This window comes from Perognathus longimembris, chromosome 6 (assembly GCF_023159225.1).
Source record: "Perognathus longimembris pacificus isolate PPM17 chromosome 6, ASM2315922v1, whole genome shotgun sequence".
NCBI lineage: Eukaryota > Metazoa > Chordata > Mammalia > Rodentia > Heteromyidae > Perognathus > Perognathus longimembris.
The window spans coordinates 3,924,327-3,938,728 of NC_063166.1; the positions used below are offsets into that span (position 1 = coordinate 3,924,327).

Below are 14,402 nucleotides of genomic sequence, written 5' to 3' on the forward strand. Positions count from 1 at the left end.
GATCCTGGTGTCGTTCATGAAAGCTGGCGAACTATTGTCCCTGAATTCTCCTTGCTGCTGTGGAAGGAAGGACTGACTGCTTGTCTCCCTGGATGCTGGGTGTTGAGAATGGCCTCTAGCCCTCTGTATGCACGTGGAATAACATAGTGCAAGCTTGCAGGTCAGACCAGACATGGCTTCCAGTTCCAGCCACACAATTAACACCATCGAGCTGGAAAATTTGAAGTCAGATGGTTTAGCAACGGAGCTTCCTAAGTCATCATCAACATCTGCTTTGTAGAATATTTCCCAGAAGTAAATGCTTCCCGGAAGTAAACCACATAATCTCCTCTCTTTTGTGTGTGTGTGTGTGTTTGTCTGCAAAACAAAAATGACTGCAGTAAAAAAAAAAACAACCTGCTGGCTCTAAAATTCTGATTCAGACATTCAACCACTTCGTAGGAGGGGCTTTAGAATACTCAGCACTATATAAAACATGGAAATGAGGGTCAGAATATGGTAACATTTCCCACTTGGTGTTTTAGCATATACAGATATAGATAGATATATAGATAAATATATATGCTATATAGGCAGAGGGAGATTGAGATAGATAGATAGATAGATAGATAGATAGATAGATAGATAGATAGATAGATAGATGATATTCCTTGTTTAAAGAACCCCTAAAGAAATGTCTTTATAAAAATTCATTAGAAGTAACATAGAATGTTTCGTTTTTGTAGGGAGAATTGGCTAATAGTATTTTACTACCAAATCCTTTGAACTCGGCAATATTCAGCCAAGCATATAGATGTTCTCATCTTTGATAAGCTTCAGTAGTTAAAAATACTTCCCAGGAAAATCTACATATGAAAGGGATCTTTGTTACCTTATTTCAAGATGACTGGCTTGAAAAGGATCTGTGGACAGTTTTTCCAGAAGAATCTCTGTACCATGGAAGTTCATCTCTTTCTCTTTATTCTGCTCTTTTGGCTCACTTTATCAGGTAAGATCCAAACACCTATGGGGCTACTTATAGTCATCAAGAGAGTGACATATTAATACCACTGGGTGAACTTGGCATTTGATCTCCGAAGTGAAATCATTGTCCTCTTTGGTTATATATGAAGCAAACCTTTGGAGAACTCTTATGATTACTGAGAAGAGACATACCATAAAAGAACAAACCAACTGCCGTGTCTGGATATATATTTTTTTCTTCTCAGAATCAGAGGAGTGATATATAGATTTGAAAATAATAAAGACTGTATAATAGTGCTGTCACCATATAGCTCACTCACATAAAGTATTGATCTAAAGTGATTAAAACTAAATGTCACATGAGTGGCTTTTACAGCTCCTCAGCTGCTTTTATATTTCACCTTCTTCATGGTGAAAAGGCTCCTTCAAAAAAATGGAGCTACAAAGATTATCTTTCCACAGAGCCAGTCATAGGAGAAAATAATTCTAAACAAAAATTGAACACTTTTGCTGCACGGAAATTTCCACTTATGTTATTTAGTTTTATTTTCATTTGCCAAAAGTAATAAATGCATGTGAAGTCTAGAATTTGGATCTTGTTATACAACCCCAGTTCTTCCTCTTGATCTGCAAAACTGGAAAGTTGGCATTAGCAATATTCATTTGTGAGTTTTTTTCCATGAAAATTAGTTGTTATTAGTCTCATCTCTCCAATGAAGTAATAGGACTAATTTGAAAACATACACCCTTTGTTTCTAGATCAGGTGGTTCTAGAGATTTCTGATATGAGTTTATTCTTTCCTATAATAATAAAAAAACATTAGTGTGTTGCTCATATTACTAATTCTTACCATAAAGCCATACTTGTTCTCCTTAAATTTAATATATCTACATTTAATGAGAAGTAAACATAAAGATTATAACAGCTCAGAAATTCTAATTAGTTGAAAATCTTAGCCAAAGTTTGAAAAAGTGTGACACATTCTAGGCAATCTACTACTTTAAGTTGTAAAACATGTGGTTCTGACAAGACTTTAAATCTCACCAACTTTCAGCATTGGCTGGCAAGTTTATTTTGCATTTGCTTCTCTTTTCCTAAAGAAAGACATCTTTCCACATATCAAAACCCATCAGGAAGTCTCCTCAACTTTAAGCTTCATTTCCCTCCCTTTTCTGTGTATAGTTTCTTAAGTTCAGTAAAGTTTGTGCCTTAGAAACTTTGATCAGACAGTCCTTAGCTTGATACTTAGAAAACATTAGAAACTCAGTGGGCATGGAGTTGAAATGACCTTTCTACATTTCAGCGAGGCAGTTTGCAAACAAAGCATTATGAATAGGCCTATCTTAAGCAATTTCTGATGTCCTTCATCATCTAAAGTCGAATAAAGTTATTTTTATGCCTTCCAAACGTGTAACATTTGTTGTTTAAGAATATAACTACAGTGCCTGTGTTCATTACGGTGCACCATAAATAGAGGCAGAACGATGACGCATGGCAGATGCATGGATGAAATGTGGATGATAAAAATAGACCTGTGGTTCACGTCTATAATCCCAGGTCTGTATAGGTGGTGTGTGCCAGGAGAACGCTGCTCGAGCAGCCTGGGGAATCACAGGACACGAACTGAAAAATTACCGAATGGAGAAGAGTGTGGGTCAAGTGGTAAAACACCTTCTCGGCCAACTCTAGGCTCTGAGCTCAACCCCAGAACCACCATCAAACACAAAAGCAACGGTCAACAGTGTTTTATGAGATCGTAGCAAACTAGGTCTAGTTTACGAAATTGAAGGAGGGGAAAAAAAAATAAGGTGTCTAGAGCTTCAGGAAGTAATAGGACTAATTACACAACATACGCCCTTTGTTTCTAGATCAGGTGGTTCTAGAGAGTTCTGATATGATCTTATTCTTTCCTATAATAATAAAATAATCAGTGTGTTGCTAATATTACTAATGCTTACTGTAAACGTCATTTGGTGCAAGTAACATGTCTGTAGCGTAGTCATTTCCTCCAATTACTTACTCACCGATTGGCTACCAGAACTCCCTCATCTCGCCTCCACTGTGTCTTTTCCACCCGTGACTTCCTGGATAGGACAGGTTTTTGTGTCTCTGGAGCAAGACCCCTCCCCACTGACTCGCAGACTGATGAGGTTCTGTACCTTCCCTCCCCACAGCTACGGGCAGCCTTCCACCCAAGTACCGACTGGAGAGATGCAACCGAGTGAGTGGCACCTGCAAACCGTTCTGCGACGACGTGGAGTATGACTATGGCTACTGCGTTCTGTGGAGAAACCAGTGCTGCGTGTAAAGGTGGGGAGCTCCACGTCCTGCTGAGCACCGAATCTGGCACCCAGACGCCCACCCCCCACCCCCCCGCGCCTTGCCCAGGAGGTGAGGAAGAAAACGCTTGCATAATAGACCCCTTGACGTACAAAAACCAGGCTCTACTCACTGGAAATGCATGCACCTCAGATGGATGAATATATTCCTCAAGCAAGGACGGACTAATGATGTTGATTATCTTACTGTGGACACTTGTGCCCCAGACCACCTTCTTACTTCTTGAGCTTCTCCACTGTCTCCTTAAACCTACACGCTTAGATGACATACTTTCATATTCTGATTTATATACATGTACCACTAAGGCGTCACTACAATGGAGGGAGGAGGCACACAGCTGCTGCTAAAAGATTCCTCCTGCCTCCTGCTTTCCCTTTCTCCCTGCCCCTCCTCTCCATCTCCTCCAGCAACAGGTACACTTACACGTGGTTATTAAATAGTCATTTGCATACATCTTGTGCTTTAATTTTTTTTCTACATTCAGCATCACTTTAAGATTTCTGGAACTATTTCTGGCCGTTTTCTATGCTCCTAATTGATGTGTATTTGCTTTCATTGTGTTCAAAGAACAAGGGGAGTGTGAGGGAAATCCCGTCACCCCGACCGACACTTACCCCAAAGATACAAGAATGGCTAGACACGTGCAAGCTAGTTAGTTATTACGGTAAATTACATGACCATAACGAGAGGACACTAGCTGATACTGCACCTTACGGATCATCATTTCATGGGGTGTGACATGCTTGAATACATTCAAAATCTCTCTTCATGCCAACAAGTCACAAATTAGGTTCAGAATGAGTGTGACTCAATGTAGTAAAGTGCATGTATGACAGAAGTGGAAGTAACAACATATTGAATGGGGGAACGCATCAAAGCTTCTCCTCTAAGATCTGGATAAGACACAGATGAATAATTAGCTCCTCCTTCATTCAAGGTGGAGCTGAAAGCCCTGGTCAGAAGGAAGAGTTAGCCAAACTGGAAAATGCAGAAACTGATAGAATTAAAGAATTACAAGAATTATGTATATAAACTCCACCCTAAACTGTCAGAACTCATCAGAGAACACAAAAAACTTAAAGGATATAAAAAAAAACAAAGAAATAACCAGGTTTCTATGAATAAACCGAGAGAGTTCAAAAGAGCAAACTCTTTTACATTAGATAGAAAATAAAACGCTGATAGCTTGAACACAGGAGGCCGAAGATCTCTACATAGAAAACTGTAAATCACTGAGTGGGTGAAATAAAAGACAGGAAACAAACATCTCATGTCTGCAGATTGAAAGACTGAACACCGCTCTAACGTAATACTTCCAGCGGGCTGTGAGAAGTCAACAGTCTTCCTCAAAACACCACTTCCATTTGAGCCACAGTGCCACTTCCGGCTTTTTCTGGGTAGTTTGTGGGTTTTTGTTTTTGTTTTTGTTTTTTTTTTGGCCAGTCCTGGGCTTGGACTCAGGGCCTGAGCACTGTCCCTGGCTTCTTCTTGCTCAAGGCTAGCACTCTGCCACTTGACAATATTGGTTCTTTCAGAGTCTCTTAAATAGAGAAGCCCACATTTTTCTTTCTGGTCTAGAAATCTACCAAATTAGTTTAGTAGTAATGGCAGCAGTTTATCACTTATTTGCTAGATACATTAAGCATTTGTAGTCTTATGTTACTGCTTGGCACAAGAAGTAGGACCTAAAGAGTCACGTGGATCCACTGAATTTGAGGACTAGGGAGGTGAATATATGATATTCTCTGACACTACTTTTTAATAAAGGTTTGTTGAAATAAAAAAAAAATACTTCCTCAGTGTGTGTGGGGGGGGAGTCATCTTGAGGAAAGTTAAGTAGCAAGAAACAGAAATCTCTAGACCAAGCCTTTCCCCTAGGAATATAAATCCTACCACACAGACTTTGGAGAAAACTTCCATCGAGTCAATTCCATAGATTGGAGATGCGATTTGAATTCTGACTTCCCTAACAGCGGTTTCCTGGTTTATGGGGGGGGGGGGCAGGGGAACAACCCACAAAATCTTGTCATGGCCCACAATGACAAACACTAGCTAAACATTTCAGAAGCCACTAGGATATCAAAATCAGTTTCTGACAATGTCCTCTTGCAATTAGCATTTGTTTATGTTGAATCTTATTTGTCTGGGGAGTGGATACCCGATTACACTGAGACGTACATGTAAAGTCGGCAACCAAAGTGCTCCCCTGAGCACCGGGACCCAGATCTTGTGAGCTTTTGACTGTGCTGCGGGTGTTAAAGTTTCCTGTAGACCTATCATTGTCGCCATAAAGTGCTAGATCCCGGGGAAGTGTCAGGTACACATGAAGGAATTGAGTGGCTCGAGCCACTGATTCCAGCCATTTCTCTTGGTACTTTTGGGTCTCGGCTGTATCTGTTAGGTAAGTGTCCTATCTGTTTATTTTATTTTTCAAATTTTTATTGTTATTATAGAGGTGATGTCCAGAGGGTGGGTTAGAGTTGCATAAGTCAGGTAAAGCGTATATTCTTTTTTGGACAATGTCACCCCTTCCCTTGCTCTCGGTCCACTCCCCTCCCCGCTCACCCTGTTTGTTAATTGAGATAACAAATAAGAAATGTTGCAATGCAGAGCAGCAAGCCAGCCTTCCGCCTGTCACCTGTACCTCCAACAATTGAGGCATCTTTCTTGACTTCATCTACATCCTATTTCCCTCTGCCCACAAGCAAATAATATGAAAATGAAGGAATCTGTAAAAAAAAAAAAATTATGCAAAGCAATGCGAAGACGGGGTAAGTTACTCACACATAGAAAGACACATGAATATCATTTTTTATCTATTTCCTTATGTGGAAGATGAAGATACTGATTTTTTTTCCCCCCTGCCTAAGAAGGATGCAGATTTAATTGCCTGTTATCTGCCATGCCCACACTGAGCTCTCTTCCTTTGGGGAATTTCTGCCATGGTTCTAGCCTCAGGATTTAGTTAGGGGTTGACACGGTGTTAGAGCTCCTACCTCCTAATAAGGATGCTGATAAAAGCCAGGCTCCGACCTGTGTGCCCCAATCACTTGTTTCTTGGTATTGTCACTACCTTCTCCTCTATCCACCCAGACATCACAAAGTCGCCGGGGTGGTTTCTATTAATTAAATGTTCCCCCCTCACGTCCCTCCTTCTGACAGGTTCAAAGTAAACAAATAAAAATTATGGAGAGCAGGTTGATGGTCAAAATTCCCATGAAGGTCACTCTTAATATAAACTCCCTGGTTGTCTTTCTTCTTCAGTTTGTCACAGAGCTTTTGTGATTACTAATATTGCCTTCAAATTGTTGCGTGGGGTTGTTTTTATTTAACAGGTCTATCGACGTACACAATACATCTTGACTGGCGTCACCCTCCATTTTCCCCTACCCTTTCTCCCACCTGTCATGTGTTTCCCAGGGTCCTGTTCACATCTGTGCACTATGGCCGCATTTGCGCACCATTTCTTTTCCCATTGATCACACTCTTTCCTTTACCCGCCCACCCTCCTCCTCACCAAGACACATTTTAATTGTGTGGAAATAGTTCAAAGGGGCTACACAATGGAATTTCATACCCGCACTTGTCATCCATTCCTCACTACGATCGTGTACATGTTCATGTGACTCTGTGTGTTTACATAAAACCCGCACTTGGAGTCTAACATTCCCAGATGAGAGAGAAAATGTATGCCCATTGTCTTTCTGGGCCTGCTTTAGTTCACTCAGTATGATTTTTATCCTGATCCATACCTTTCCCTACAAATGACATTTCCTTTTGCCTTATGGATAAACAAAATTTTAGTGTGTGTGTGTGTGTGTGTGTGTGTGTGTGATATTTTCTTTATCTACTAGTCCATTGTAGGGCATCTGGGCTGTCTCCACAAATTGGGAATTTTACCCAGTGCTGTGATGGACGTCAATGTGCAGCCCATGTGTCTATATATCTATGTGCAAATCTCTATCTATCTCTCTATATTCCTAAGATCTCCGAATCATAGAAGAGTTCTAATTTGCATTTTTGTGAGGAATTTCCACAGCGACCCCCATAATGTTTGAATTAGCTTACGTTCTAGCTAAAAGTGTATTCGGGTGCCCCCCCCTCCTGCATTGTCACGGGCATTTGTTGTTGTTCACAGTCTTAACCGTGGCTGGTCTGAGCGGAGGAAGACACAGTTTTGACTTGTATGTCCATGATGGCCACAACGTTGAGCAATTCCTCTAGAAGTGGTTGGCTGTAGATGTGCACAGTTATTTCTGGTTCTCCCAATTGTTTTCATCCATCTTGAGGTGCGATTTTTGTGCCAGTACCAAGTCAATGTTGTTATTATGGCTTTTTCCAATTTGAACAAATGCTTTCGGGAAACATGTCTCCATAGCTTTGGGGTTTTGCTTGTGTTTGTTGTGACATATACATTTTCACCTCTAATTTGTGTATGTTTTGGTGATTTCTTTTCTCCTTTTAGTCAGATTCACTAAAGGTATACCGACACTATTTACTTTTTGAAAGAGCCAGTTTATATTTTATCCATATAGATATTTTTAAGTTCCTAATTTATTAACTTCTGTCTTAATCTTTACTATTTTATTCTTTCTTCTGCTCTTGGCTTAAGCTTAAGGTTATCAGCTGGCTGATTTCTCTTGATGATGCAAGCAGTCATTGCTAAGGAATTTTCTATTAGGCTGGCCAGAGGTTTGTTTCCATTTTCATTCTGTTCTAGGGGGTAGAGCTATTCTACCTTTTCAGGTTTTAGTCATCTACAACTTTCCTGCTAAGTTGACCACTGTATTGCTCTTCCGGGGTGGGGTTCAGTTGGGCTGATGTCTTGATTCTTTTTCTTCATCTGGGGGCACAACACAGTTCTACTAAGTTCACCAAGTGAAAGCTTTTCTGTATTCAAATAGCAAAAGCAGCAGCAGGTTAGGGATATTTTCATGGCTCTGAAGAAGATCAGAAGGCTAAGGGTGCGATCTATATCTTGCAAGTAATACTTAGCTATTGAAAGGTGGGAAATGAGAGAAAGGAATAAAGAGTGTGGGAGTTGGGGCCAGTGGAGTGAACTGTGTGATTGAAGACACCTATTATACATGTATAAAAGGGTAAAAAGAGAGTGATAAAGAACAGGAGCAGTGGAATACACTCCCGGTGAAAAGAAGAAGGAAAAATTAGTAATCAGCTTTTCTTCTGCTTTCAGGGCTCCATAAAATCGATCTGCTTATCCATCTCCTCTTCTGCTCTGGGACCTGGACTGAACCAAGGTGTGTATTGCAGTTCATGGAAGAGAGAGAACACCCCTTTCTCTCAGAAGCAGCCTTTGCCCTTCTCAAGTTGGCTGTGCGCGTTCTAGGTGAGAAGCTGCCTGGGTAAGATTGATTACAGGGTGGTCCTTACTGGTGCTGGCCATTTTTGTAATGCGGAGAACTTGGCATGTGCTCTGCTTCTGCGGACAGGATGATAGAAAACGGAGAAAGTGGTAGGCAAGTCCTTCGACCCAGCAGGCGTCCACCATTAAGTGCAGAGTGGCCACCCCAGCAAGGGACACATGGGCCGTGGGAGAGGTCTGGGGAGGCTTTGTCATGCTGCTCCCCCAGAGGGAAAGTTCACCATCTCAGCAGTGACCCTCTACCCGGACTTCCGGAACACACTCACCAATCCAGGCGTCCATCCTGCCTTTTGTTTTGTCACTTCTCTGGCCCACCTGTGTTCTTCCTGTGGAGCTAGCCACCTGAGGGTCTTCATCTCCTCTTCACTGGACTGTCATCCACCTTGCAGAGAGCTCACCTTGCTTTAGTCTGCACCATTCGCTGCCCCAGCTACTAGATCCTTCCAGAATCAGAGTTTTTCCACAAGGTTGTGAGCTAACTCATCTCCACGAAGTTGAGCTTTTGGAGTAGCGGTTCACTTGTTTGGGTGGCACCAGGGAAAGAGTGGCGGGGGGCGGTAGGGGGGAAGTAAAAAGAAGAGCCAAGTCCCCATCGGAAGCTTCCTTAAAAGATGAAAAAGAAAAAAGGAGAGATCTTCAGGTCAGCCTGATGGTAGCAAAAACACACAAACATCCTCTAATCTCTGTGAGCATGAGGTCTATTTCTTTCTCTTTCTTTTAGAAGTTCTAGATTTACTAATTTTGGTTTCTGCTCACCCCTCCCTCTTTCTGCCCATGCCTTTTATTTTCTTTAGATTCTCACCTAACCTTAGCTTTCCCTTAAATTTCCTGTCTGTCCTTGGTCTGAGGAGCCAAGGAGATGTGGCTGTCAGCTGCCCAGTATTTTTTCACACTCATTCTCTTAGAACACTTTTCTCCCCTCCATGTAAGCAGAGCAGGCTCTGTGCCAGGGACCCTGCCCAGTGGGAAGGGGGTTGCTAAGACAACGTGTGTGAGAGAATGAGCGTGGTTAAAATAGTTTGGCTTTAGACCCCGGGTCCCCAATCCATGAGTCCCAAAGTTAGGTCTAGCCACAACACCCCATATTCCAAATGAAGACACGGGGTGAATGATAAAGAAAGGTGATTTACGAAGTGGTAGCCTCGGGAAGACAATATTTCAGCCATCTTCTGGCTTCAGGTTACATAGAGAGAATTTCAGGCACAGGGCGAGAAATACATGCACAGTTCACACAGCCCCAAATAACAAGAGTGATCTGGCTGCTCATTATCTCCAGCTCTGTCCTGGGAGCCACGCCAGAGATCTCCTTATCACTCTGTTACTGGAAAGGAATGGGAACAAGGCAACCCCCTGGATTTTTTGGCTGTTCTCTTCAAGATAATAAAAAAGAAGGCATTGCGTGTGATAGCTCGGTACAAAGGGCACCGATGCAAAGTTGGGGGGACTTCTAGTTAACGAGAAAAGGTGTTTTGAAGTCGTTTCTTGCACTATTAGTGCATGGAGTAGGAGCATACACAGCATAAAGGAGGTCTCCTCCAGTCTACTACCATTTAATGCCACAGATTGGAGATGACACTGCTGGAAACCTCCAGCTACACTACATGTCTCCTTTCCATGGGCCTAAACGCGCAGTTCCATTTAAAGAACACGAGTCAATTCTTGATAGCGCCAAGCCCTGAACCCTTCTGTAAGGCTCAGGCTCAGCAGTGGTGATCTTCAGGATATCAGTCTCGTTCCGGCAGCCTCATCTCTCTTATCCTGCACAAGAAAGATCAGGAGCCTTGCCTTAAGGACTCTTTAGGGGATGACCCCAGAGGCTTCTCGAGAGAAGACAACTGGCCAACCACAGGCACTGTGGGAAGTGAGCTACAGAAAGGTCCAAAGATGGCAACAGGGAAAGAGATGTTACTGGAATCCGTTAGTGACTGGGACAACTTCTGCAGGTAACTCTGCCAGGCTCGCATATAAAAGCAGCAGAAGAGATGCCACAAAACATTCTAAGAAATAGCAATGTAGTGTGGAGGGAAAGAGAGCTCTACTTGTCGGAATAGCAGTGCTAGAATATTCTCTATGCTCTATGCCAGTGCAGTGAAAATTATCCACAGAGGAAAATTATCTGCCGGGTTTATACTGGTCCTCATTATGCGTGGGGATTTCAACTCAAATCATTCTTTCCCAGCTATTTCTTTCACATTCTATAAGGTTACCTCAGTGGAGAATCTGAAAGCTGAAAATAAAAAATCATGTCCTATCTTTCAGGTAAATACTTTTACCTTTCTGTATTATATTGAGATATTAAGAACGTAAACATGTATGGAGAAAGACTAGAAACACAAGGTGGCCAAGAGGTAATAATTAAGTACTTATTATATATAGTAAATACATGTCTTTCTAGAGGTTTGTTGTTTGTTTTTTTTTTCCAGTCCTGGGGCTTGAACTCAGGGCCTGAGCACTGTCCCTGGCTTCTTTTTGCTCAAGGCTAGCACTCTGCCACTTGAGCCACAGCGCCACTTCTGGCCATTTTCTATATGGAACCCAGGGCTTCATGTATATGAGGCGAGCACTCTTGCCACTCGGCCACATTCCCAGCCCTCTAGAGGTTTATGAAAGACTTGTGTTTGCCTTGTAATGTCCATGCTCACAAATTAGGTAGACTGTCACAAGTCATTCTCATTCTGTCTGTCTGTCTGTGTCTGTCTGTCTGTCTCTCTCTCTTTCTCTCTCTGTGTCTCTCTCTCACACACACACACACACATACACACACACACCTTCCTTAGTCTTTGTCTTTTCTTCTCACTCTTCCTATCCTAATACTTGTTTGGGCTTACCTAAAAGCACCATCCTCCTATCTCTGCTAGGATTACAGTCTTGCTCTGGTATATCTGACCAAATTTTTAAAAAATCATCACAAGCATTTATTACGCTCTCAATGCAAAAAAAAAATTTAATGCCTATGAATTAGACACTAAATTATTTAAACATCTCTCTAATGGAGATGTTAAAACCACCACTCTTAATCATCTTGTCATATTCTAATGTTAACGAAGACTATAAAAAAGAACACATAAAACAAAAGGTGACTTGGATCCTTTGTCAAATAATCCTTTTTTATAGCTATCACCAATATACCATCTTACAGAACACATGGAAGTAAGTATCTTATTATTACAGTTGCTACAACTAATTGTTGTTATCATCATTTGAATCGTGTTCATTTTTATCAGGATGTGCATTGGAAGGAGAGAACATGTGTACTCTGTATGATATTCTTTTATATCCCACTCAGTGTATCTGATGCCAATATCTTGTGTAATAGACAGCAAAGAATTATATATGTCAGCAATGAAAATGAGAATTATAATAAGAACAATGGGCCACATGGATGTATGGTTTAGTGAATAAAGAAGTAGTTTTTCTAAGTTACATTTGTTTATTTTACATAGCTGTTTTATAAACAGGGAAAGAATCATAAGTGTTAGAATTCAGTTATCATGTTGATAGATAGCAGAGGCATTTCATAGAAATACTAGCAGAACTAATGTTTCTCAGAATGATTAGCAAAGAGATACTATCACTCTTTTGATTCTGATACAAAAGAAACGTCCAGCCCCCTTTTGCCTCAGGCATCGCTAAACTGAAATGTTAACTTTTCATAAACACGACTGATTAAATTTAAATTTATACCACTGCAAGGAGAGACACAAAGAGGACAAATCCTCTTCCTCCTATTCAGAGACTCCAGAGCTGCTGGGCTGGTGTGATTGGGCCTTCCACCATGAAGCTCCGGGTCCTGCTCCTTATCCTGTTTTGCTTTATGACCAATTTCTCACCAGGTAAACAGGTCTTTTTAATTGAGGGGAGGAGGAAGATCTTTCTGGAAATGGAAGTCTTAGAGGATGTCAGGAGGAGAAAAAGGTGCTTGTGAATTGCTGAGAGAGTGGGCTGTTGGGGTCTCAGGAGTGAAGAACAAGCTAAGAACTTGTGATTGTTCTACAAAGCCAGGCTCCTGGTGATCTGACCATTGAGAGAGAGAGAGAGAGAGAGAGTACAACTGTACAGAACCGGTTAAACGTGAATGGATCTGATGCCCAGATAGACAAGTTAGGCAGGATTGGGACATATGACCCCCTAGACTTTTAAGAGCTCTAGGTGTTATGTGCAGTGAAATAACAGGGTTTTCTCTCACCTCAATGACAGATTCAGCTGTGCTTTATCAGTGTTCACTTTGCAAAGACTCAGGTTACAAAGGTGTTTTCAAGCAATTAAGGATTTAAAAAAAATGATGTGAGTGGCTCTATTCTCTCAGATCCGATTACATCATAGTTGATATTACTCAGCAGTGAAATGAGTGTGAACCTTTGAATTGCTTAGCTGATACCTGTGTTCAGATTTGATTTCTGTGGTGTATAAATGAGTATAAATCTATTCCTGCCTTTAAATCCCCTCAGCATTCATTTTCTCACTTCCACATCATGTGTAGTAATTAAGCTTACTGCATAGTGTGATTATAAGCATTCAGGATATTTAAATATGCAAAGTGTCTAATATAGAGTGTAAGGCATATGTTGGTCTTGTAAATTGCATTATATTTACTTATAAACGGTATTGAATGTCTTTGAAAGCAAATAATCTCTCATTTTACAGGAGAAAAACTTTAGGAGGCAGTACAGGCAATATTAATCCTGTTGAGTTTCATGTGATTGGACCTCTCTCCCTCCTTTGTGAACTTCATTGCCCTCATTATTCTTGGCTTGGATTAGCAGCAGAGGGGAGAAATTCCACCTAGGTCATTGAAAAAAAACTTGTTTTTAAAATATTTCAAGCTACTTGAGACAGAAAAAGTATTTTCATAATTTATGCAAAAAAAATCACAGTCTGCACACATACGTATCAGAAAAAACAGTGCCACTCACCTTAAAAAATGGAAAGACATACACAAGTATATAGAAATGTGTTAACTGAAAGGTGGTAGATTCGGGGGAGTTCTCAAATAGTGTAGGTCCCTAAAAAGGCAAAGTCAAAGCTCAACAAAATAAACACAGAAAAGTAGGTACTTGAAAGGGTGGAGTACGGGCAAGGGAAAAGGAGTAACGGAATGAAGAGAAGTGGGGGGAAGAATGCAGTCAGGAAACCAGTGTGTATTTTACAAAATTAACCAAAGTGAGGGGTGGGCTGGGAGGGATGGGTGAGAGAGTTGAAAGAGGTGACCTTGGTCAGGATGAATTGTGTTCATAAACCGCTTTGTCAAATGGCAGCTCCTTTGTACAACTACTTAAAGATAATAAAAATAAATAAATACACACATCTTCAAGAGGAAGATAAGATTTGAAAGGAGCAAACAAACAAAGAGTAGTAACTCAGAGCCATCTGACTTCAGAGTGGTCCAGAACTCTGGAGTTACTCCTTGACCTTCAAGTGTGACCTTTGGTAGCACAAATGCAACCCAGTGCTCTAACAGTTAAGCCCAGTGGAACAAAAGTTTAAACTACGTCAGACACAACTACAGCATACCAAAAGCCCAACATACAGCTGAAGTCCTAAATATTCAGAAGGCTTAGGCAAGAAAATCACTGGACCCCAGAAGTTCAAGACCACCCTGAGCAAGATGGCATGTCATATCTCAAAAACAAAGAACATTCAGATGGCTTGAAATCATTCATAATCTGAACAAAATACATTGGATAATAATTATGAGGATGATTGTTGTATCATCCT

At 41.1% G+C, this 14,402-nt stretch overlaps 1 protein-coding gene across 1 annotated transcript; it reads left to right on the forward strand.

Moving 5' to 3' along the window:
- Positions 1–936: 936 nt before the first annotated feature.
- Positions 937–3,272, forward strand: Defb110 (defensin beta 110). The gene is made up of 2 exons (XM_048347300.1): positions 937–988; positions 3,139–3,272. The coding sequence occupies exons 1-2, from the start codon at positions 937–939 to the stop codon at positions 3,270–3,272; spliced, it is 186 nt and encodes a 61-aa protein (XP_048203257.1).
- Positions 3,273–14,402: the final 11,130 nt, after the last annotated feature.